The 23571-nt window shown below is 53.2% G+C and overlaps 2 protein-coding genes across 16 annotated transcripts; one reads left to right on the forward strand and one right to left on the reverse strand.

Annotated features, from left to right (window-relative positions):
* The first annotated feature begins 910 nt into the window (after nt 1-910).
* On the forward strand, nt 911-9886 carry LOC125162577 (fumarylacetoacetate hydrolase domain-containing protein 2A). Of its 8 annotated transcripts, none has more exons than XM_047853779.1 (9): nt 911-1076; nt 1334-1415; nt 3331-3578; nt 5369-5585; nt 7962-8021; nt 8214-8376; nt 9266-9374; nt 9485-9572; nt 9685-9886. In XM_047853779.1, exons 3-9 carry the CDS (start codon nt 3337-3339, stop codon nt 9745-9747), a joined length of 942 nt encoding a protein of 313 aa, XP_047709735.1. In that variant the 5' UTR covers nt 911-1076; nt 1334-1415; nt 3331-3336; the 3' UTR covers nt 9748-9886. The 8 variants fall into 8 exon arrangements, with proteins under 8 accessions (XP_047709735.1, XP_047709739.1, XP_047709736.1 ...); XM_047853783.1 differs by having other exon boundaries at nt 3354-3578; XM_047853781.1 differs by having other exon boundaries at nt 914-1021.
* Nucleotides 9887-10061: 175 nt separating this feature from the next.
* GPAT2 (glycerol-3-phosphate acyltransferase 2, mitochondrial) lies at nt 10062-22913 on the reverse strand. 8 transcript variants are annotated; one of them, XM_047853774.1, is made up of 22 exons: nt 22817-22912; nt 20419-20547; nt 20170-20283; nt 19431-19504; nt 18902-19006; nt 18529-18657; nt 16151-16250; nt 15632-15765; nt 15226-15325; nt 14917-15129; nt 14229-14348; nt 13977-14059; nt 13508-13626; nt 12703-12773; nt 12349-12607; nt 12112-12260; nt 11856-11933; nt 11247-11378; nt 11046-11166; nt 10883-10948; nt 10590-10645; nt 10062-10306 (listed from the first exon to the last, which is right to left on the reverse strand). In XM_047853774.1, exons 2-22 carry the CDS (start codon nt 20479-20481, stop codon nt 10190-10192), a joined length of 2403 nt encoding a protein of 800 aa, XP_047709730.1. In that variant the 5' UTR covers nt 20482-20547; nt 22817-22912; the 3' UTR covers nt 10062-10189. The 8 variants fall into 8 exon arrangements, with proteins under 8 accessions (XP_047709730.1, XP_047709728.1, XP_047709732.1 ...); XM_047853772.1 differs by having other exon boundaries at nt 15632-15768; XM_047853776.1 differs by having other exon boundaries at nt 11046-11378; nt 22817-22913.
* Between the last annotated feature and the right edge of the window lie 658 nt (nt 22914-23571).

Below are 23571 nucleotides of genomic sequence, written 5' to 3' on the forward strand. Positions count from 1 at the left end.
CCACACACCAAGCCACCTACCCCACTGCACTCATTTGCCTTGGAGGAGTGGCCAGAGCAAAAGTTCTCAAATGCAAGTCTAACCCTGTGTGTGACATGTCCCGTGTGCTTAGATAAGGCTCAGACTCCTTTGTGGGACGAGTAAAGCCCTTGATGATCTGGTCCTTGATTAAGTCTTGGGCATCTTGCCCAGACCACTTAATATGTCTTCATATGCCAGAGGCCTACAGAGCCGGATTGTAACTGCCTGTGTAATTAAAACACCTCTACACGAGAGTGCCTGTTCTCTGATGCTGGAGGTTATGCCTCCCGCTGTGCTGCCCTAGGCCCAGCACAATGCGTGTGAAGACAGGGCTGCTTGAGAATGGCAGTAAAGGACCGCACTTGGGGTCAAAAATGCTGGTTCCACTACTCACACTCCTGTGTCACCTTGAGCAAAACACTTCCGCCTCGGGTTTCCCATATGTAAAATGGGTGCAATCATCCCTCCTCTTCTCTGTGATATGTCAGAATCAAAAGACAAAAATATTCGTTGTTGTGAACCGGCACGCCATCATTTGGTCTCCTCCACCACACTTTGCCCAACAATCAGAACGGTGCCTGGCCTAGAAGCAGGGCCCGACGCAGGTGAGGCCAGCGAGGCGCCTAGGGCACAAAATTTCAGGAAGCCCTCCCTTGGCGCGCAGACGAGGAGTGTCCGCCCGGGGTGGGGGGAGGGGGAGCGGAACGGAGGCGGTCGGCCTCACCTGCGTCGGGACCTGCCCAGACGCCTGAAGGAACCCGTGAAAGACAACCTGCCCTCTAGCGCTAGGCCCGCCCCCTCCGCGGCTTGGCTTCCGGGTCGGAATGAGGCGCCCTTCTATTGGCTGTTGTTCTCTGGCGTCACTAGGCAGCGCCCACTTGTGCAAAAGTCTTACTTAGTGAAGCAGCCTGGCGTGTTGTCCCCGTAGTTCCCCGCCGGTCGCTGTTTCCGAAACGCGCTGCAGGTGTCTAGGCGCCCGCTGACCTCGGCCCCCAGCTCGGTGAGCCCTAGCCCGACAGCTCAGGGAGCCCGGCAAGACCCGCCGCCGCGGCCAGGTAGGTTGGGGTGGGGGCGGGCCGGTCTCAGCCTCCCTCCAGGTCTCCCGCTGGGGTCAGGACTGGACCGCCCCCCCCCCCCCCATCCCTCTGACCACACAGGTGGGTGGGCCGTCGTGAGTGCCCGCTGAGTGCCAGGGACCAAGCTGGGGGACTGGTTCAGGGTGCTGAGCGAGTGGGTGGCGGGACGGGGCCCGCGTCTCTCAGACTGTGATGCTTGTGCTGTTTCTGCCTCGAATCTCTGCCTCTTTGCTTAGGGACACGTTTCCGGAGTTGAACTGAGCTCGTGCCCTGTTGCATCGTGATTACCGCAGAAGCACGGGGGCCACTTTCTAACTGGTACTTTGTCAGATGATTTCTTTACGCCTCAGTGTCCCCTTTTGTAAAATGGGACCTTGTGCCTGAGGGGATTGCTGTAGGGTGGAATGAGAGCCTGACTATGCCTGTCATGTGGGAAGGTCATAGTCAGTGGGGCCTGGGGTTATCTTGGAGAGCAGATGACCAGCCTTATTCCTGAAGCAGCAACCAGAATGTGACCCAAGTTTTCCCTGGCTGATAGCAGACAGGGTGTCCATGGGGCTCTAGGAGATCTGTTGGAGATCTAACCCCCACCCATCTCTAGGACACTTTAGCCCAAGCCAAGAATTTCAATGTCACCTGGACTTGGATTCAAGTCCCAGCTATTTTCTCTCCCTGGGAACTTGGGAAAACCCCTTCATCTTACTAAGCCTTCGTTTTTTCATTTGTAAAATGGGGCTAACAGTACCTATCTTCCATAACTGTCAAGAGAATTAAATCAGATATTATAGGTAAAGCACTTAACACCTGGCATTCAGCGGGAGCGGTTACTGTTTTTTCAGTGTGTGGAGATCTGAGTGCATGCATTTTGGCTTGAACACATTTTTGACAGTAGCATGGTTGTATAAGACAGGAGGGCAGAAGTTTCAAAGCTCCTTGTTTTCTGGTCAAACTTACTGGCCATGACAGTAGTCAGATCAGTGACCTGGGTCTAATGAATCTTTAACTGAAGGTGGCAAATTGAGTCATCAGGGTGAGGACCAGGAGTCTGGGTCCACCTCCACATGACTGAGCATAAAGGGCTACTTTTTAAAGCAAGGGCCCATGCAGGGCAGAGACTGTTTGGAATGAAGGCCAGACTTAGATTAAAAACAAAACAGGAGAATGGGGTTTGCCTCTGAGTAAAGCCTGGAACTCCAAACAGGACCTGAGCCCTGTTGATACCTTCTAAGTGATTTGAGAAAGGAAGACATAGCCATATTGACAATCACCAAGCTTTCCCAAGTAGCGAAAAGTCAAGCCCCTGCTTCTGGCATTTGTTCATTCAACAGAGAGCAGTGTAGAGCCTTCTGTGTGCCAGTCACAATGCTATGAAAAAGCAGTGAAAAGGACAGATGTAGTCTTAGAACCCAGAGAGGAGACAGCCCAATGATGCCTGTCAGGCTTTGACCCTGCCCTTTGTCTGCAGTCTCTTCCCTCAGGTAGCCTGTACTTCAGCAGGAGAAACTAAATAATTACTGTCTGGAGAGGCTCATGGGAGTTGCTTCTAGAAGGCTGGGATAGCCTGGTAGGGGGTTTAGCTTGGTAATGTGAGCAATGGAAAGCATTTTCACTAGGAGGTTAATAGGATCAAACTGGCATTTAAAAATTTGCCTATGACAGCTGTGAAGCCAGTTTTACCAGTGGTCACTTGCCCATGCTGTGCCCCACTCTTAACTAATTTCTAGTCCTGCTTATTTTAAGGCCAGCCCAGCTCAGCTCAGTATCACTTCAAGAAACTAGACAAAGGCAGGACCCTTGGTCTTTACAACAGTGGTCCCAATTGCTGGATCTTACTTACAACGTGATTGTTAATATCCGTCTCCCCTGACAGCAGGACGGCAGGACTGAATGTGTCTGATCTATACTGTTTGTCCAGTGCCTCAGAGATGTGCCAGGTACAGCGTAAACCTCTAGAAAGCAGTGGTTGAAGGAACACTGGAATCCCTCCTATCTAGATTAGTGCCTGGCATGAAGTAGTCACTCTTCTAGAAATGCTTCATTACATGCATTGAATTGAGAAAAAAAAAAAACAGTCACCTTATAAAATGTAACAGTGAAATAACTAATAAATGCAGACTACTTCTAGGAATGGCTGGTGGGCAAAAGGGCTTGGGCTGCAGCTCAGGGAACTTTGTGGATCTTGATGGTGGTTTTAGCTCCCTCTGTCCCCTAGGACCTAATTTTTTCTTCACAGGTTCTGATGCTGGTCTCTTGTAGAAGGTTGCTCACAGCTTTGCTGCAGGCTCAGAAGTGGCCCTTTCAACCCTCCAGAAATATGAGACTGGTGCAGTTCCAGGCACCCCACCTGATGGGACCTCACCTGGGCCTGGAATCAGGGAATGGCGGGGGGGTCATTAACCTCAACGCCTTTGACCCCACACTGCCCAAGACAATGATGGAGTTCCTGGAGCAGGGAGAGGCCACTCTCTCGGTGGCAAGAAGGTAAATCAACAGGCAGCATAGCCCTACGATGGCTGTCCTGCTACCCTCTTTCTCGGTCCACCCATTCCTGCCCTGGGAAACAACCAGCTAGTAACTTTTTTGCAAGTGAGCAGGGTAACTCTACCTTTCCTTTCTCACCTGTTCTCTTAGTGAAGAGTCTTAGAAATCTTGTATGACAACATCCTCAGGCCCAGGGATGGTGATTAACTATCCCAAAGCCACACATTTGGTGGTGGAGCCAAAACTGCTTCATCACACTTGCCTTCCCCAGGGTATTAAGTTCCTGGCTGCCTGAGGAGTCTGGGACCTGGGAGGGGGAAGGGAGAGGAGGGAAGGTCTGGACTCTTGGCTCCTTGAAGGAGAGAGGACTGCAAAGAGGTGTTCTTAAAGATAGTTCTAGGGTTGGGGCTAGATTAGGTAGGGACTTCCCCAAAGCCAGGATCCGTGTGGAATCTGATGAAATTAATTGAGAACCACTTTGAGTTATTATTTTTACATATTAAACCGGCAAAATACAGACGTTTGGCAGCACACAGCATTGGTGACAGTATGCTTCCTATACTGTCATAGTCTTGCAAGATTAGAAACTACAGGGGCGCCTGGGTGGCTCAGTGGGTTAAGCGTCCGACTTCGGCTGAGGTCGTGATCTCACAGTTTGTGAGTTGGAGCCCCACGTCGGGCTCTGTGCTGACAGCTCAGAGCCTGGAGCTTCCTTTGGATTCTGTGTCTCCCTCTCCCTCTGCCCCTCCCTTGCTTACACTGTCTCTCTTTCTCTCTCCCTCTCAAAAAATAAATAATAAAACATTTTAAAAATTTTTAAAAAGAAAGAAACTACTTCTGTATCCCTCATCAGGTAATTGGGTGTATCTGTATTGTGCAGGTATATACAGCCATATGAAAAAAGAGGGGCAAGTATATACTGTTATGGAGAGATCTCCAAAAATATGTATTTATTTATTTTTGAGTTTGAGAGAGAGTGCACATGCATGCATGCATGCAAATAGTAGAGGGGCAGAGAGAGAGAGAGAGAGAGAGAGAATCCCAAGCAGGCTCTGCACTGTCAGTACAGAGCCCAACGTGGGGCTTGAACTCATGAATCGTGAGATCATGACCTAAGCTGAAATCAAGAGTTGGACGCTTAACTGAGCAACCCAGGTGCCCCTAAAAAATACACGTATTTTTAAAAATGTATTTGGTGTCATTTGCCTAAAAAAAGGACGGGAGGAGCAGAGTATACATAGAGCAGCCGTGAAGAGCTACACAGGACACAGTAGCTGTGTCCAAGGTTGGAGCAGGGTGACTAGGAGAAGGGGAGAAGAGAGGCCTTTCCATTCTTCCCATTTGCACCTTTTGAATTCCTTACATGATGTGTATTACCTAATAGGGGAAAGGAAATCAACATAGATAAAAATAAAGTGTTCTGATACCAAGGGACAATAGCTGGGTTTGATTTCCACATTGATTGTGATGGTTTATAGATCTGGAAGTATATAATTGTAAGTTTGTTTATTTGAGAGATTATGCCCAAGAGCAAGGGAGGGGCAGAGAAAGGGGGAGAGAGAATCTCAAGCAGGCTCCAGTTGTGAGTGTGGAGCCCATTGCAGGGCTCGAACTCAAGAACCATGAGGTCATGACCTGAGCTGAAAAAGAGTTGGACGGATGACCATCTGAGCCACCCAGGCGCCCCTTTAAAGAGCAAAACTTGTGGCTGCTGCAGTACCTGCCCAGTGTGCCCAAGGGTTGCTGGCCTGCCCCCAATCAGTCCCTCTCTCCTGCTCTTGTCTCTGCAGAGCTCTGGCTGCCCAGTTGCCAGTCCTACCACGGTCAGAGGTGACCTTTCTGGCCCCTGTCACACGGCCAGACAAGGTGGTGTGTGTGGGAATGAATTATGTGGACCACTGCAAAGAGCAGAACGTTCCTGTGCCCAAGGAGCCCATCATCTTCAGCAAGTTTGCCAGTTCCATCGTGGGGCCCTACGACGAGGTCATCCTCCCACCCGAGAGCCAGGTCAGTGCTTCCTTCCTCACTGCCCTCCCCAGTCACCGGGGCCCAGCGCATGGGTGCTCAGCACTCAGGATGCCTAAAGAAGCTGCCTGTTGCTTAGTGTATTAAGCAGATACTACTGGGGACTATACAGTGGAAGGCTGGTCTCAGGAGAAAAAGGAATTAACATATCTTTTACTGATTACAAAAATAGTGCACCTTAATTGTAGAAAAATAATAAAATTTAGCATGCATCTTCTAAGAGTAAGCAGTGTCCTGCATGACCATAATAGCCGCTATCACCACTAAGAAAATTAACATAATACCCATTATATGGTCCAATTGGGAATATTCCCAATTGCCTCCAAAGAGGATTTCTAATTTGGGTACAGTTTTATTTTTTGTTGAACCAGGGTTAGTCAAGGCCACACACTGTACTTGGCTATGTCTCTTTAGTGCTTTCAATCTAAACAGGGATCCATAGACTTTCTCAGAGGGTCAGTTAGCAAATAATAGACTCTGGGGGCGCCTGGGTGGCGCAGTCGGTTGAGCGTCCGACTTCAGCCAGGTCACGATCTCGTGGTCCGTGAGTTCGAGCCCCGCGTCGGGCTCTGGGCTGATGGCTCAGAGCCTGGAGCCTGTTTCCGATTCTGTGTCTCCCTCTCTCTCTGCCCCTCCCCCGTTCATGCTCTGTCTCTCTCTGCCCCAAAAATAAATTTAAAAAGTTGAAAAAAAATTAAAAAAAAGAAAAATAATAGACTCTGAATGCTATAGAGTGTCTGTTGCAACAACTCAGCTTTGCCACTGTCATGGAAAAGCAGCGTGGCTGATACATAAATGAGTGAATATGGCTGTGTTCCAGGAAAACTTTATAAAAGCAGGCAGTGAACTGGATCCGGCCTGTGGGCCTTAGTTTGGTGATTTCTGATAGCAAACAGTCCCCCTGCCATTTTCTAGCTTTCGTGACACTGATTTTTTGAAGAATCCTGACAAGTTCTCTTAGCATATCCCGCACTCTGGATTTGTCGGTTTCCTCATGATTAGATTTAAATGTTTTTGTCAAGGATTTTACATAGTTCATTTGGACTGCTGTAACAGAATATCACAGACTGGGTGGCTTATAAACAACGAATTTCTCACAGTTCTGGAGGCTGGGAAGTCCAGGATCAAGGTGCTGATACATTTGGTGCTTGGTTCATGGACTGCTGTCTTTCTGCAGTTTCCTCACATGGTAGAAGGGCAGGAATCTCTTTTATAAGGGCACTAACCCTGTTCATGATATGAATGCAGTCTGTACCAACAGATGTGCATCACACCCCACTGAGAGGCCGTTTGATCACTTGGTTTACTTGATGTTCACGATCTCTTCGTTGGAAAGGTGTATTTCACTGTGGTAATTAAGCAGTCTATAGGGTAGAAATTTGAGAACCTGTGACTATTCTTATTGCCACATAGCTTTTCACTCAGGGATCCTCACCTGAATCCATCATTGTATGTATTAGGGGTTAGAAAAAGGTGATTTTTCTGTCATGCCGCCTTCTACTCTTATTAGCTGGCATCCTGTGAAGAAAAGCTGCCTCCCTTTTTATACTCCTGTCCCTAGCAGGGTGTATTTCTGATTTTTATTTTTACCCAGTATGTTGCAATCTATCACTAACATTCTTTTTGATATTCAAATGCTCTCAATTTGGCCAGTGGGGGGCTCCAAGTTGGCCCCACCCCTGTCACTTTTTGAGTACTTCCCTTGCTTTCTGGCCAAGATAGTCCAGGCTTATCTTGTATTCTGTCTCAGACCTGGAATTTGCCATTTCCCCTAAGAAACCGAGTTCTGTCTAGTGGGAAGCAATCCTAGAGACCAAGATCAGGTGTCGGGGTGCTCAGATCAACTGGTTGTTACCATTAGAACGAGCAACCAGTTTGAAAGGCTAAGTTGTATCTGTTTTATAGTGGTACTTTGCAGATTATGGGAAAGGCTGAGCATGTTTTCCTTTTTCTGTGGCCGTGCCCATTTCTTTTCATTTAAATGAGTTAATACCTGAAAGCATATAGAATGCTATTGGCGTGCAGTAGGGCTAGCTGTTATTACTTGGTATTCACCCTTTTTTGAATCAAGAGCAAGTGCATCAAGTCACTTGTAAATTCAGTGCCCAGACTCCTCTTGCCTTCTGCAGTCACAGTGGAGAGCTGTGCCTGCATGGAGTGGTATTACCTGCCAGTGCTCGAGGATTATGGGTCTACAAGCCACTCTTCCCCCTCCTTCACTACATCTGGCTCATGGTGAACACCTATGTGGGCCCACAGCCACTCCCCACTGTTAGAGACCCAGGGCCTGAGGCAGGGTGGTGCATACCCCTCAGCATGGGAATGGAGCCAGGCAGCCCACTGCTTCTTTCTTTACAGGAGGTGGACTGGGAGGTGGAGCTGGCTGTGATCATTGGAAGGAAAGGCAAGCACATCAAGGTACGGTGGAAGAGGAGTTGCCAGTGGTCTGTGGCATTGGGAAATGGTTGACAACTACCTGCTCCCAGCCTTATTCCTTGCCCATCTTTGGCTAGTTCTGGCTACTAACATGGGATAAAGGCTTTGTCATGGGGGTTGGTGTCACCGTGATGATCTAACTTCCAATCTGGCCAAATCCCCTGTCCCCTAAAGGCCACAGATGCCATGGCTCACGTAGCCGGCTTCACTGTGGCTCATGATGTAAGTGCTCGTGACTGGCAAATGAGACGCAATGGAAAGCAGTGGCTGCTGGGAAAAACCTTTGACACCTTCTGCCCCCTGGGCCCTGCCTTGGTGACCAAGGACAGTATAGCAGGTAGGTCTTGAGATAACCCATGTGGTGACTCTTCCTGCTCTTGCATGGATGCATCAGAGTAAATGAAAAGCAGCACTCAGGAAGTTGGGAGGATGGAGTTGCCTTTTGCTGACTCCTTAGAGAGCAAGTCAGCCTAGGCCATGAGTTTCACAGGCGCCCTTCATGTCCCTCACTGCAGAGGTATGACTTCCTCTAGCTGCCACTATCCAGGAGCATCTTTAAGTTGGAAAGAACCAGAAGTTAGGTGTTGAGCATCAGAAAGTGGCTGTCAAAAGCCTGTACACCTTTTCCACGGTAAGGAAGATCAGGACCTCTGCAGCCAGTGTTAACAGGGCAGCACCGGTTATAAGCAGCAAGGGCAGAGTGAACAAGAGGAAAGCCCGTGATTAGGAGGGCAGCCAGCCATCTAGGTGGGGGTGTGTCCCTGCGGTCCAGCTTTACACCACCTGATGTAGCCAGCCATCAGTGAAGTGAAACTGTTCCAGCTGCTCTAAGGAGTGGGCGTGTGTACGGCAAAAAAAAATAATAAAAGTGCTTATTAGGGCACTAGTACAGGTAAGCTGTCCCCTGCCGTCAGATGCAGGAGGCTTCAGTGCCCCTGCCTATACAGATACCAAGTCACTTATGTATCTGCAGCTGTCAGCCTCTGCTGTGGACAGATGGCCATTTAAGGCAAAAACAGCCATTTTTTCTCTCCCAACTGAGGGTCTGGGACAGGCCCTCCTAAACTCACCCAGGCAGATACTCTGCTAGGTGGTAGACGCAAGGAGACCAGCAGACAGGCCTTTCATTTGGGAAGTCACAAAGCCTACCTCTGCATTTGCTTTGAGTAAAGGGAGGGGTTTGAGAGAAAACAAGAACCCCAGCGTGGTGCTTTTGCATTTTTCAGATCCACACAACTTAAAGATCTGCTGCCGAGTGAATGGGGAAGTGGTCCAGAGCAGCAACACCAACCAGATGGTGTTTAAGACAGAAGAGCTGATAGCCTGGGTCTCCCAGTAAGTGGGATGGGGCCCTACCTCACACACCCACCTGAGGTTGAGCTGAGCCTTCCAGTCTTGGCTGTGGCCATCTCAGCCCCTGGTCTCACCTGTCCCATTTGCCCCAGGTTCGTGACTCTTTACCCAGGGGATGTCATCCTGACTGGGACGCCCCCAGGTGTTGGTGTATTCAGGAAACCTCCAGTCTTTCTCAAGGTAGGTTGACTGAAAGGAGGAAAGGGCACACACACCCAAAATCCCTGGCAGCCTTGAGAAATCCAGGCCTCGGAGACCAAAGGACTGATGTCCTCATGGCCTGCTGTTGCAGAAGGGTGATGAAGTTCAGTGTGAAATCGAAGAACTAGGCGTCATCATCAACAAGGTGGTGTGATGGGTCTTACCACAAGCCCTGGACTTAAGAGGTGGGAGCATCCACTGCCGTCCATCACAGGGAGCAGCCCAGTGCCAGCTGCTTCAAGCTGCCTCTTCCGGGTGGAAGAGGTGCTCGTCAATAAAATTCTCAGCCCAAAGCAGCAGCTTGGCCTCTGCTACAGTTTATCGTCTTTTAGGGCTTCAGGGAACAAGATAGAACATTCTTACAGGGAAGGAGAAGATACCCCAAAAAAGACACTGGCCTTGGGAAAAGTCCAGTCCCCTCGCTTAACACACCAAAGGATGGAGAATGCAAGAGAGTCGACAAGGGACAATGAAACAAGAAAAGGTTTTATATACAGTTCGGGTAGGGGTGTACAGCCTCCCTTCCAGTCTTCTGGCTCCAGAGCATGGCTATGATCTGGGGCTGAGAATCTCAGCAGGCACTCCATCCCACAGTTCTAGCTGCAAATGAACTGCCGGATGAACTGTTCCAGCTTCTCCTGATTTTCCCAGCTGGTGAACGCAGGGGACAGGTAGAGCATGGGGCCTGCAGGGCTGGGTGTCTGTTGCAGCACCTGGACCACAGAGAAGGGCTGTGAGCGCCCACCCGGGAGGCTGTGCCCATCCCTCGGCAAACTGCCGTGAGACCTGGGGACCACTGGGCCTTAGTGTTTGAGCGCAAGTGCTGCCTCTTAAGCCCCCCCCACCCCGGGTAGGAGAGTGGTTTAGGAGACCAAGAAGGCCAGGAAAACCATCCTACCTTCTCCAACTACTGTCACCATACCTATTCTTCCCAGAGCAACTCTCTCAGAGTGTAGGGGTGGGAGGCAGGAGGATGGTAAAACTGGCCCCTCTTACCCCCAGGTCTCTGAAGGTCCAAATAGCACTGATAGCAAGATTTGGGTCTGCGCACTCTGGAAGGAAGAGAGAAGTGAAGGCTATAGGGAGTGGTAGGGAACCACTGGGAATAGGCTTCTCTTGTGTTGAGAAGGAGCTAACCAAAAAGGGCTCAGACTAGATGTGAAGACCCTCTCTGTATCCTGCAGCCCTCCTTCCTGGAGTTGGGGTTGTCACTGACCAGCAGGGGGCAGCAGCCACCGGCAAACCCTCCCCTGCCTTCAGGGAGTCTGGGCTGGCCGCTGGGGACTCACCAAAGAACCCTTCCTCCTGGGCAGTGGCCTGCAAGAACTGGAACAGCTGCTCAGCATAGCCCGACTCTGTGGGAGAGAAAAACCTAGGCCTGGGGCCCCTGCACAGCCTCTGCCCTGAGCTCTCCCCCCTCCCTCTGGAGAGCCAGGGAAGTGTGGGCCTCACCTGTATCAGGCAGCTGTCCCTGGTGGAGGAAGGTGGCAGCCTGTGCAAAGGCCTGGAGCAGCGGGCTGAGCAGGCGGCAGAGGAAGAGGAAGAAGTCAGGGCAGCGTGACTGCTGACTGAGCTGGAGGGGACAGACCAGAATGAGGGCAGTTCCCACTGCCTGCCTGCCCCCTCCTTCCACTGTGGCTTCTCCCAACTTACCCTGAAGAACCGGCCCTCAGCCTCCTCGAAGTCATCACTGTCACTATCAGTAAAGTCTCCACTTGGCTTCCACAGCAGCTTTGCGCTTAAACGCTGCCGCCCTGTGTCACAGGCTGGCCTGGAGCCTGGGGTCTGGGGGCCATGGGAGTTATTGGTCCCTAACAGGTTCAGCCTTGAGCCTCCCACTTCCCCAGACCAAGTACACAGTAGACCAGGCACATGGAGGTGAAACCAGAAAAGGAGACCCAAGAGGACACCTAGGACCACACTAGACCGTGACACCTGCTGAGCCAACTTGCAGGGTGAAAGGAAGTGAGCACTGACTCAAGAACCACAGTTCTGTGGACAAGAAATGGGGGGGGGGGGGCAAACAGGAGGTATGCACAGAACCTCAGAGGTACAGCTGTCCAGTCCTGTCATGATAGGGAAGATGTGGCAAATCCAGGGCAAAGAAGGGCAGAGGCGGGACCCAGGCCTCCCTGTCTGCCAGGCCAGGGACATGTCCACCCCCATAGCACACTAGGGCAGAGGAAGAGCCTGGGGCAGCTGTCACTCTGGGTGGGATCAGGCAGCCAGGCCCCAGTCGGGCTTTGTCTCCGCTCCGCCTACCTCCTCGGCAACCAGGAGCCCACACTGGATGAGACGGTCCAGCACTTCCTGACAGTAGCAGTAGGAAGACTGACAGGGCTGAGGAGAAAAAGCACCCATATGGCCTCAAGAGAACCAGGAAATGGGCAGGAGCCCGGCCAGAGCAGGGCCAGAGACCTCCTGCCGTAGGCGGATTTAAGGGGTTGGACTGGGCAAGCTTGGGCCCCGGACCTCTTCCGACAACCACGTGGGGGGAGGCTGACGGGACAGGGCTGACCTGTAACAGCAGCAGGTCCTGTGGTAGCAAGTGCAGCAGCAGCAGGATTTGGCGGTACAGCTCGTTCTGGCTCAGCAGCTCGATGCCCTGTAGTTCCCAGGGTCCCTCAGGCGGCACCCTGCCTGCCAACAGCCCCCGGACAGCACAGGCTTGGAGAGGAGAGGGCCTCGAATGAAGAAGGAAGCCACTCCCTCACCCCTACACCCGTCCCACCCAGCCCAGGCCCCGGGGACGCACCACCCACAGCCTCACTCAGGAAGGCAGGCAGCAGCTCAGCACTCAGATGTGCCAGGTGTGTGAGGCCGGGACCCAGCCGAGGAACTACGAGCAAGTCCCCCTGATGGACGCGGAGGAGGGTCACATGTGCCTGTAGCAGGCTCAGCGTGTGCTGCACAAGGCACCGCAACTGCCCTGAGAAGCCCACGTCAAAGCCACGCAGTAGCGTCTCCTCGGTCAGCCAGGAGAACTCCCCCAGGAGCTGTGACAGGAACACACCCTGTGGGGGGGGGGGGGGAGGGGGGACGGCACAGGAGCTGAGCAGGAGGGCCACACCCCCTCCCCCAGCCCAGCCCCTACTACTCTGTCCCCTACCTTCTGGTGCTTGAAGAGCAGCAGTGTCGCCATGATGGCTGTGCTCATCACTGCCGAGCTCATCACGCTGGCTGGGGCCGCGGTGGGAGAGGAGTGGGAATGCTGATCGGGGCCTGAGGCCCAGCAGCCTACTCCTTCCATCACCCAGCGAGTCTTCCTAGTCAAGAACCCTCCTCCCCCAACCCGTAGCAGCGGCCACACACCCCCCCACACAACTCCACCACAGGCAAGGGGAGAGAAGGCCTGGTCCCTGAGTGCCACCCTTTCCTGTGGAGAACCAACATTTATCAAATACATGCTGAGAGCTCAGGGACCGTCCCTGCCTCACAAGCCTACTCAACCCATAGTCTTTGCCACAGAGAAGGCACTCAAGAAGGGTAGTAAAGAGAATTCGGTTAACCTAGTAGTGTCTGCTTTAGAGGGTGCTCTTAAGTCCCTTATATGCGTAACTCTGTGCAGCTGACATCACCCTCATTTACAGCTAAGGTAAAGTGATGAGCCCAAGGCAGGGCCAGGTATGGCCTTGGGTACGTGGCTCATCCAGCCATCTGCCCCCTGCACAGTGCATCCTCCATGGCTTAGCCGGCCTGTGTGCACTCCTTTAGTGGCTCCCTCCTGTTCTCCCTGGCTGCCCTGGCTCCCCAGAGCCAAGAAAGCTTCCACTCCTCTTCACATGTCCCAAGTGGGCCACACAGGAGTGGGCATCAGGTGCAGAAACCCGTTTGGAATGGAGGGTCCCAGTGACTGGCTGAACCAGCAGAGACACTACTCAGGAGCCTCCCCTGAAAGGCCCAGATCCCCTCACCATTCAGGACATGACGGCTCAGCCTCCTGACCAGGAGCTGGTCCTCTTCCTTGAGCGCCAGAAGGGGCCCAGTTGCTGGAGTCCACTCCTGCTCCTTCTCCGTGTCCGGGACAGTAGTGCTGGGACAGAGACACAGATCACAGGATAAAGGGACCAAACCTAAAAACAGTTGTGGGGAAACCAACCTTCCTCAAGGGTAAGGATATTTCCCCATCCCCACTCCCAAGGCAAGAGGTGGCTCATGTAACTCTAGCCCCTTCCAGGCCTATCTGCCATGTCCCGCAGTCAGGTTATACGCAAGGAGGGAGGCCTGGGACTGTTCTAGATGACCCATGGATAACAGGCGAGGGAAGGCTGGAGGAGACGGTGATGTGTCTGTGGGTATGGGGGAAAGGGGTGCCAGCTTACAAGCTGGATTGGCAGGGCTACCAGCCTTGCCCCTGAGACCCACACACGCCCATGCCCCTACCATTGGCCCAGCACGATGGGCTGCAGCAGCTGCTCCAGGGTCTGCCTGCTGCCCCAGCAGCTTCTAGCGTTGATGGTGTATTCCTGCCCAGGACAAGGCTCTTAGGTGGCCTACCCTGGCCCACCAGGAAACCTGCACATAGCCCACCTGAGGCAGGCAAGGCTATCCCTGCAGAGGGCTTTGAGGGCCAGGCTGCCAGAAGCCACGGGACAGACCCCAGGTACTCCCAGCCTTACCCAACAGGCTGCATACCTGTAGGGAGAAGGGCTGGGCCAGGTGAACACGGACACAGACTGGGCGGCTGCGGCCCCAGCCTCGCAGGATCCGCAGGACAGCCAGAGCTCCTGTCCACAACCCCAGTGGGGCCGAGGCCTGCAGGGAGGGAGGGGTTGAGTGAACAAATTTCCTGGGGTCACTGTTTTCTGCTCTGTTTTATCTTGGGCCCGAACTGGTACATGACCATGACCTCTTCAAGCTTATTTTCTCAACCATGAAACAGGAGAAATCCCTCTAACTGGGTCTTGTGAGGATGAAATGACTCGGTAACTATAAGGGCCTTGGCAAGTGCCACAGGATGATGATTGAAGAAGTCCTTTGAATTCTCCCCTTAACCCTAGCCCTAAAGGGAACTGGCCACAGGACACAATAAGGTGTATCTTCTCATGGGGTACCTGGGTGGCTTAGTCGGTTAAGCATCCGACTTCGGTTCAGGTCATGATCCCATAGCTCATGGGCTTGAGCCCTGCATCAGGCTCTGTGCTGACAGCTCAGAGTCTGGAGCCTGCTTTGGATTCCATTGTGTCCCTCTCTCTCTGACCCTCCCCTGCTGCTTGCACTGTCTCTTGAAAATAAATTAAAAAAATTTTTAAAAACCAAAACAATGTGTATCTTCTCTAGAGATGGTACCCATCTGGGGTCCCCAGGGGCAGGAGGGTCTCACGTGGTATGCATCACAGGGTGCATCTGGAACCAGATCATAGGTGATGGCCACTGGCACCAGCATAGCATCTGGGACAACGCCCAGCTGGACAGCCTCCACCACCAGTCCCAGCCAGGTTTGGCCCAGGGCTGACAGCCGAGGCCCCAGGACCCCAGGAGGCTCTTCCAGGAATATAAGCAAGGGCTGCTTGCTGACCAACAGCTGCTCTATAGCCTGGAAGAGAATTAGGGGAGGCAGATATCAAGGCCAGTGCAGCAACAAGTCCCTGTACTCTGGGCTGGCCCCACTGGAACCACTGGGGGCACTTACGGCATGGACCACGGCCCTTGCAAGGACTCCCTCAGAGCTGTCCAAGGTGAGGTTGGCCTCTGGGGGCAGGAAAAGGCCCCCAAGCTTCTTTAGCAGAGCTCTGTGGGGCACAAGGCAAAGCTTGATGAGAGAAGGGGCTCAGGAGATGGGACCAAGGCAGGATAAGCTAGTGAGAGCTTTGGCCCACCACGGCCAGCCTGGATCCTGCCTGAATATCCTGAAGCCAGGCATGGCCTTAGGGCTAACCCTCCATCTGAGCCCCACTGGCGGAGATGGCAGACTTGGGAACAGAGAGACAATGAAGAAGGCTTCTGGGCAGCTGCAACACCCCCATACACATCCCCACACACCCCTGCCCTGGGCTGGGGACTTCTGCCTTGTATGTCTAGGGGCACAAAGCTTTTACCTGAGGGTGGGAGAGCAGGTGCGGGGGTCCCAAGCCACACGGAGCACACCCAGGCCTTGGGAGAGCAGCACAAAGGGCAGCAGGATCCCATCCAGGAGGGACTTGTGGGTAGAGAGGAGGACAAGCGGCAAGCCCTGCTTGGGGACAGCCAGAGAGAAGTGCCAATCTGCCCCCACCCTGAAGATGCAGGAAGCTGAAACCCAGCACCTCCGGACCCAGGGCAGCCCCAGAGGGAGGGAGGGTTCAGCTGAGCAGTTCTTCCTCTGAGCACATTTCCCAAAAGTAGAGGAGCTCTGTCAACAACTTTTAAGGTAATGCACTGACATAATGGTTAAGACCATGATGAAAAGACGTTAGAGGAAGCCCCGTGGGAGCAAGACCGTGAGACACGAAGAGAAGGTCGTCAAAGAGCAGTGGATTTTTCCCACCAGCTGATGGGGCTGGTCCCAACTTGGGGCTTGGCTAGCCTCTGCTCCTCTGTTCCCCGCCATCCCCATCCCAATGGAGGGCGGGCCTTACCGCCTGGGCGGCCTGGTGGACCATCTTCATCTGGCCCTTGTGGAGCTGCACGTTCAGGAAGACACATTTCAGGAACCGCAGCAGCGCCCAGCTAAATAGCCTGGAGAGGGACAGCCAGTCTGAGGTTGTGTCTGGGCCCCACAGGCCCTCAGAACGCTGCCCAGCACTCCTCTAAGGCAAGTACACTATTACTGTCCCCACTTTATGGAAGAAGGAAGTGAGCCTTGAGGAGGTTACAGAAGCTGAACAGTAGAGAAAGCTAAGTGGTGGTGCAGAGGCTGGAAGGCAGGCCTGACACCAAACTCCACGCCTGTGAGGTGCTGTTACTTTCCCAAGACTCCATGGTGCAACTGCCTCAAATCAGCTTCAGGGCATCTCCTGCCTCCATTTACCCCAAAGGAAATTAGAGTACCAAGACCCTCTCTAGGCATAACCTAGCCTGGTCTTTGAAAACTGCTGGGAAAGGTGAAATATAAAGGAAGGAGTTAGTGATACAAAAAGGGGAGAACTGAAAGGGCCAAGTCCCTGAGGCAGCATTCCCCAGAGGCCCAGTGGGGGGACTGGTGGGGAACAAGGACAGCAGCGTAGATGCAAGCAGCACAGAGACGTGGTGGACAGGCAGCATGCCCTCATCCAGTGGCTTCTATTTCTCTATGAAGCAGAAGATGGGGGCATCAGCTGACAGTGGGTAAACCTGAGGAGCAGTCTGGATCAGTCTGGGCGAATGCTATGTGCCTCTTTGAGAATCTCATAAAGGAAACAGAAAAGGCAGGTACAGAAAAGACAGGTAGCTGAGTCCAAACAGAACCAAGTGACTCCTTCACCAGGACATTATCACCATGAATTCCAATGCTCTGGAACTGAAGCAAGTCTAGGAGGGAAAAAAAGACAAGAGAGGGGCTGATGACTGGTATAAAGATGGTCAGGTCAAGGGACTAGAAGTCTCAGCAAAGTCAAACAACTGTCACATGGAAGGCTGGTCAAAGTTACTGACAACCTCTACTTCCTGTCCTAACCAAGCAGTTGACCACTGAGCACTTTCAAGACAGCTAAGCACCACGCACAGCCCTGTGCCTTCTTTCCCTCGGTGACTCATTCATCTCTCAGCTTTAAACATCATCCGTATGCTAAAGCTTTGCAAATCTATGCTCCTGGCCCCAATCTCTTCTGAGCTCCAGACTAAGCAACTACCTCTTCAGTGTCTCCAACAAGTCAGGTATCTGAAACTCTTTATGTCCAAAACATCCTTTGTGGGCCAAACTCACTCCTCCCCAAGCCTGTCCCCTCCATCCACAACACCAGGTGCTCTGCCAAAAACCTGGCTGTCCCGTGATTGAGATCTCTTCTCCTCATTGCCCCCACCCTCAATCCATCAGGGAGACCTGTTAATTTCACACTGGTCTCTCAATCCATTTTTCCAACCCCTATTGTCACCACCCCATGCCCCATGGATGGCACCTCACCTGGACTAACAAAGCTTCCCAAATAGTCTTCTGTTCTCTACTCTTGATTCCAATTAATCTTGTCAGTTCCTGCCTAAAACCTTTCCATTGGTTTTCACTGCACTTAAAAATCAAATTGAAACAACTTGAATGGCCCTGCATATCTTGTCCCTTCTCTCAATTTCGTCTCCAACGGCTCTCTCTCTCCCTCACTCACCAGCTTCCAACCCCATCAGCTTCTTGAGCAAACCTGGCCCTTTCCTATGGCCACAGCTCATGCTATTCCCTCCAGGACTGTTCCCTCCATCCTTGCCCCCTCGACGTTGGCTCCTTTCCCCTTTTTGTCCCTGGCTTACAAGTCTCTTTCTCCCCTGCAGGTATTCTCAATCCTAGCCCTTGTTTTGTCCTTGCAGCCATGTGTTACTCTGTCCCAAGCGTCCCTCCACTCTCCAGGAACAGTGCCCTGCATCTCAGAAGAGCTCAGACCTGTGTTACAGGAGTGTGGGAGAGAGCATGGGAGCCTGTAAGATGGAGGAAACCAACCACCTCACCTCCTCCACAGGAACCTGATCTGGGGAGAGAAAGAAGAACAGAAAAGGAGCTGAAGTCTGGACCACAACCAAGGCTTCCTGGGGTGACCCCCAACCCCCTATCCTCAGGACAGAGAGACAACGCCAGGCCAGCAATGGTAAGAACCCGGGCTGGAAGCTGACTCAGGTCAAAGCCTCACCCCATACCTGACTGGCCTCACCAAGGAGCCAGCTGTCCTCAAAAGGTCTCACAGCGTCTTCAGGCATTCCCTCAGGCTCTCTGGTAAACACACCATCCAACTTCCCGGGAGGGGAGTCTAGTCTTTCCCCAAACTTAACCAACACTCACTTTCCAGAAGGGCAGAGGCCCCAGCCCAGAAAAAAATGCCCCTCAGCACAGAGTTACCTGAGTAGGAAGGGGCAGGGTGGAGCCTGGATATGGCCCAGGATGCGCTGTACCTCTTTCTTCACAAGGCCTGACACCTGGCCTTCTCCAGCCCCTCCTGGGTCCCTCCCTGAGATGACATTCTGCACCCTGTGGTGTGAGGAGGAGTGGTGTTAGGCTGGGGCAAGACTAAGATCTCTCAGGTAACTTCCCTCAGCACCACAGCATGCCGACGAGCACAGATTCCAGTATTTATCCTACATCTTTAAGGAAGGGCGCCAGGCAAAGCTAATGCTCTAGAAGCCAGCCCTCTCAACCACCCCTGCCTAGAGCATTTGTCATCCCTTCAAGGGTCTCAGAAGTGCCATCCAGACCCCAGTCCATGCCTCCTCACCCAGTTCTTTCCATGATCTTCTCTGGGGCATCCCGACAAGGTGGTATGTGTTGCTCCAGTGACCACAGAAAACAGCAGAGCCTCCGAACCAGCCAGCCCCGAAACCTGAGCACAGCCCCCAGAGCAGGGGGAAGATGTTTCAGAGGGCCCACGCTGCACTAGGGTCTACAGAGCATGCTCCATCAGAAAGGGATCACACCTGAGTCCCACGGCCTGAGAACACCTGAGCTTGGCTTATGATGGAGCAGGAAGAAGCAGCACCTGCCCCTCTGTGCCCCCATCCCTCCCCTCTCCCTGCTAAGTGGGGTACGGGTTTAGGGCCTGACACACTGTGGGCAATCCATAAATGCTCACAGAACAATCTGCAGGAGAGTTCCAAGCTGCCTCTCCCCACCTGCGGGTATGGAACAGAGGACGGGGGCCCTTCTTTTTCCACCAAAGGGAAAAACACCGCAAAGCAGGGCCCCAGCAGCCCTGCACCCAAGGGCCCTGCCCACCACCCTCCACCCATCCCCCAGCTCTAGACTACCTGGTGTTCTCCTCCTTCACCAGAATCACGTCGCAGAAGCCTAGATCCATTATGCTTCTGTGAAAGAGGGACTCCTGCACGAGAGGGGCCAGGGACAGCATGTCCTTGGGGGTCGGTGGGGGGGGGCCTTCACAAACCAACAAAGGAAAGCTCCTGCTCTATCTTCTGTAGTCTCTGCCTGATGAACTATTGAGTATACCAGGAGACAATTACACCACAGTATTTCATTTCTCATCTGGAGACTTCCTCAGGAAGAAGAGTTCCATGGTCAAAACAGAAGTGTTGCACTCTCTACAGAATCAGCCTCTTGGAGTGTAGCATATAAAGTCTCTGAGAAGTTCTCTTATCAACGTCAGAGAACATGTAGCCTGGATCTCTGCCAGGACCCTGGGGCTCATCAGCACCAGCACATGGCATGGACACAAGGTCTTCAAGCATGTGTTGCATGTTATGTGACTTTAGTGTCCCCAGAACAGTAAGACTCACGCAGGCATGGCCAGACCCCAGCCCTCTGGCCACACCCTAGCTCCTCTCTCTGCACTTCTCCACCCAACTCTCCCAGGCCTGGAAGCCAGCCCCAGGCTGACAATACAACCAACACGGGTGCATCCATCCCCTGGAGAGAAGAGCAGAGGCATGGGCAGGAGAGGGCTGAACTCAGAAAGACATAAAGGAAGCTGCTTCCCAAAGCCATGGCATCCAAGCTTCCTGGATGGGGCCCAGCCCCAACATCACTCACCCAGCTCTTAGGAGTGCAGGTCTGGCAGCAGCGACCCACAAAGGGGCGATATTTCCCCAGGAATGGGGTAACAGCCTCCAGTTTCATCCCAAAGCCTGAGGACCACAAGCTGGTCTGGAAAAGGGCCACAGGAAGAAATGAGAGGTCTCAAAGTCCTTAGCAGGGGGAAGGAAGTTCCAGAAGTGAGGGGACATGGGAGGGGAGGGGAGAGGACAGAGGGTACTGGGGGAATGGGAAGGGCCACACTACCTCCCGGCTGTTCTGGGTGTTCCTCTGCTTGGTCTGGAGTCTGGCTTCCAACATGGTATCCATTGGGGGCCTATAAAATCTGGGAACTAGCCACTTCTGCGCCTCTCTCTCCCCCCACAGGAACCTTACCTGGGGAGAGGAAGAAGGATGGAGGGGAAACTGTAGTTTGGGCCACAACCAGAAGTTCCTGGAGTGACTGTTCCTCAGCCCCCACCTCCAGAACGGACGGACAATACCTGGACCAGGAGGAGTGAGAAGCTGGGATGGAAGATGGAGGGAGACTGGCTCAGATCAAAGCCCCACCCTATACCTGACAAGTCCTACAAAGGAAGCCAGCTGGCCTCAAAAGATACCACAACATCCAGATCAGGGGCTCCCTCAGGCTAACATGAAAGGGATCGGCTGCCTTGCCATCAACGGCCACCCTGCCATCTCGTAGTACAGACGGGGTGACAATGGAAACTGAGACCCCTTCTGTGCACAGGGAAAGAAGGCTGGATTGGCAGGAAGGAGGCATCCGACTGCTAAAGAGGAACAGGACCATCATCACAAGGCTACCAGGTGCTGCTCAGCTGCTCTTCCCTTTGCACCAGAAGACAGAAATTTATCCATCCAATCATGGGTACTAGGTGGGGGACAGTTGGGGGCCAGAACACAGACCTGTTCCCAAAGAATGCTCATCTGGTTGGGAGCAAGACAGACTTTTCCATAGTGGATCCCCTCGTAATAGTACTCTCCACAAACGCCCCCACCTGGTATCTCCTCAGCACCCTCTTTCCCACCATAATACTCCCCTGAACTAACAAACATCTTTCTTCCCCAAAACGACTCTGAACTCCTCCGGGCCTAGAAACTGGACGCTAAAAACCCCTCTGACCAGATTTCTCACAATGTCGCTGATGGGTAGGCTGAGCCAATTATTTACGTACCCCATCACACAATGAACAGAATAACCATGCGGAAGCACCTTCTCCCTTCCCTGTCATCCCACCAAATTCTGTCCATGGCTCTCCATCCTTGATGCCTCTGGATCACCCTCTAATTGTTGCCTCTGTTCATTGATTCCCCCAGCCCAAGCTTGCTGGGCAAGAAGCCTCCTGCAGGGCCAAGGTTTCACTTCCCCACATCATCTGAAAGTCTCCTGGGGGCAACAGCTGCACAGAGGAGGGACCCAGGAAGTGCTGGATGGCAGACTGGAACTTCCTCTCCCAGAATTCCCCTGGGTCTCTCCTCTTCCCACTTAGCACAATTTAGAACCATGAAGCCAAGAGGCAGGAGGATGGAAATTCCTTCAGTGCACAAGCTCTGGTAGACTCCCTCCAAATGTACTTCCTACTTTGAAAAACGTTCTCACAGCCCCATTCACAGACACTTGGCACAGGGAGCTCCCAAGCCAAGGCTGCAATGTGAGGAGTTCTGCCTACTCTGCAAGGAGGATGTCTTCTCCCCAGCCTCAGACCACCCCCACTCTTAAAATCTAGCCCCATTAGATCCGTGCCAACCCTAAAGGGGCAGCGTAAAACACGGGCAAGGGGTAACTCCCATTCACCCCGAGTCAACTACTCAGCTCATTAAGATCCAGAGGTCAGTTCTGGGGTAGATCTTTCTAGTGCTCAAGTCCCCAAAATAGGGGCTTCTGTCACTCTGTAGCTCCTGCCTGGACATCTATAGCAGAGGTGGCAAACTGGCATCCCAAGGGCCAAATGTAGTTCATATACGTATTTTACATTGGCCACATAATGTTCTAAAACTTGATTAATTAACTTCAACGTTTAAAGCTAGTGAGCTTGCTCTATTAAAAACAACAGGTTTCCAACTACTGCTGTTATATTAAAAAAAAAAACCACTCCCCGACCTGAGAGTGGGCGTCTCTGGCTTGTACCCCAGACGGCCTGGGCTGGCTGGAGCCCGGAAGCACTGCCTTACCATTTGCCACATCAATCACACCTGATACCCAGCCCGTGTGCACAGCTGAGTTTGCAGCCCCTGGTCAAGGGATAACATCCAAACCCGCTCTCCTGTGTGGAATGTCTGTTCCCCACAAAGAGCCGCAGCTTGAACATGGCATGCCCAGGGAACGGAGGGAGGAGCGGGCTCGGAACTCGGGCCTCTCACCAGACCCCTCGCAAAGCGTTCCCCGAGCTGTCCCAAGATAAAGAAAAAGCGACTGCGCCAGTGGCGGGGTCGAACGTCTGACCTGGACGCGTCTAGGCTGCCGGGAAGCCACAGGACTCATCTGCGCGGCAGGCCCTGCAAAGTCCGCACTCCGTCCAACCCTCGCCAACCCCCCCCAGAAAAGTCGCCCGAGCCGAGCTGGCTCCCAAGATGGGAAGGCCCCGGAACTATCCTAGACCTGGTCTGACCTGCCCCAGCGCGGGAGCAAACCCACGGTTCTCACCTCACACCCGCCGCGAACTCCCGCCAAAACAGCAACCCGTGAAGACGCCGGAAGGCAAGGGCTGGCGGCCTCTGCGTAGCCGGCTAAAAGGGAGCCCTGTTCACCAATTGGAACGCGCACCAGGCTCGGAGGCCCGCCCCCGCGGCGCCCCGCCACGCCCCGCCACGCCCCACGTCACGCCGCGCCACGCGACGCCGCGTCACGCCACGCCCCACGCCACGCCACGCGTGCGCTGCTCGGCCACGTGATCCTTCCTGGGGGCAGGGGCCGAGCTGACTGTAGGCGGGGCGGCTGCGTTCTGATGGCCTGGAAGTCGCGTGCAGGGCACAGGCTCCTGGGGGCACCCCTGTTTTTGTGCTGCGCCCGGTTCGCCCTTCCAGGCAGGTCCTGTGGGGACGTGGAGACCCCTGGAGACGTCCTTGAGACTCGAGGATACCCGAAGGTTGAACAAGGACTCCAGGGCAGCCAGTTTCTAATAAATGAGTTTCTCTCCCGGGGTATATATGGCCTCCCAAGCTGGAGTTCAGCATCTAGCAAAATTCCAAGTTGGGAACGTTTAGAAAAGAGAATCACCAGAAGCCAGTTATGGATCATGGAAAAACAAGTCAGTCCTCCCCAGTGTCATTTCCCTCCTTGGTTAGAACTCTAGACCATAGTCAGGGACGAGCTGCAGTCACCAGCTACCTGGGTTTCAGGTGGTCCTGTGACCCGTTTATTTATTCGTGCGGTTATTGGATTGATACCCAACTCATGTC

The sequence above is a fragment of the Prionailurus viverrinus genome, chromosome A3, assembly GCF_022837055.1.
Source record: "Prionailurus viverrinus isolate Anna chromosome A3, UM_Priviv_1.0, whole genome shotgun sequence".
NCBI classification, from domain to species: Eukaryota; Metazoa; Chordata; class Mammalia; order Carnivora; family Felidae; genus Prionailurus; species Prionailurus viverrinus.

Excerpts from the sequence above, each read along its gene's own strand:
- GPAT2 (XM_047853768.1), bottom strand. The coding sequence starts at position 20,481 with ATGGATACCATGTTGGAAGCCAGACTCCAGACCAAGCAGAGGAACACC. Across the intron at positions 14,349-14,916 it reads CACCCTGTGATGCATACCAC|GCCTCGGCCCCACTGGGGTT; the intron begins GTGAGACCCTCC and ends CCCTCCCTGCAG. Across the intron at positions 14,060-14,228 it reads CCCAGCCCTTCTCCCTACAG|GAATACACCATCAACGCTAG; the intron begins GTATGCAGCCTG and ends TGTCCTGGGCAG.
- LOC125162577 (XM_047853777.1), top strand. The coding sequence starts at position 2,985 with ATGTGTCTGATCTATACTGTTTGTCCAGTGCCTCAGAGATGTGCCAG. Across the intron at positions 8,377-9,265 it reads GACCAAGGACAGTATAGCAG|ATCCACACAACTTAAAGATC; the intron begins GTAGGTCTTGAG and ends TGCATTTTTCAG. Across the intron at positions 9,375-9,484 it reads CTGATAGCCTGGGTCTCCCA|GTTCGTGACTCTTTACCCAG; the intron begins GTAAGTGGGATG and ends CATTTGCCCCAG.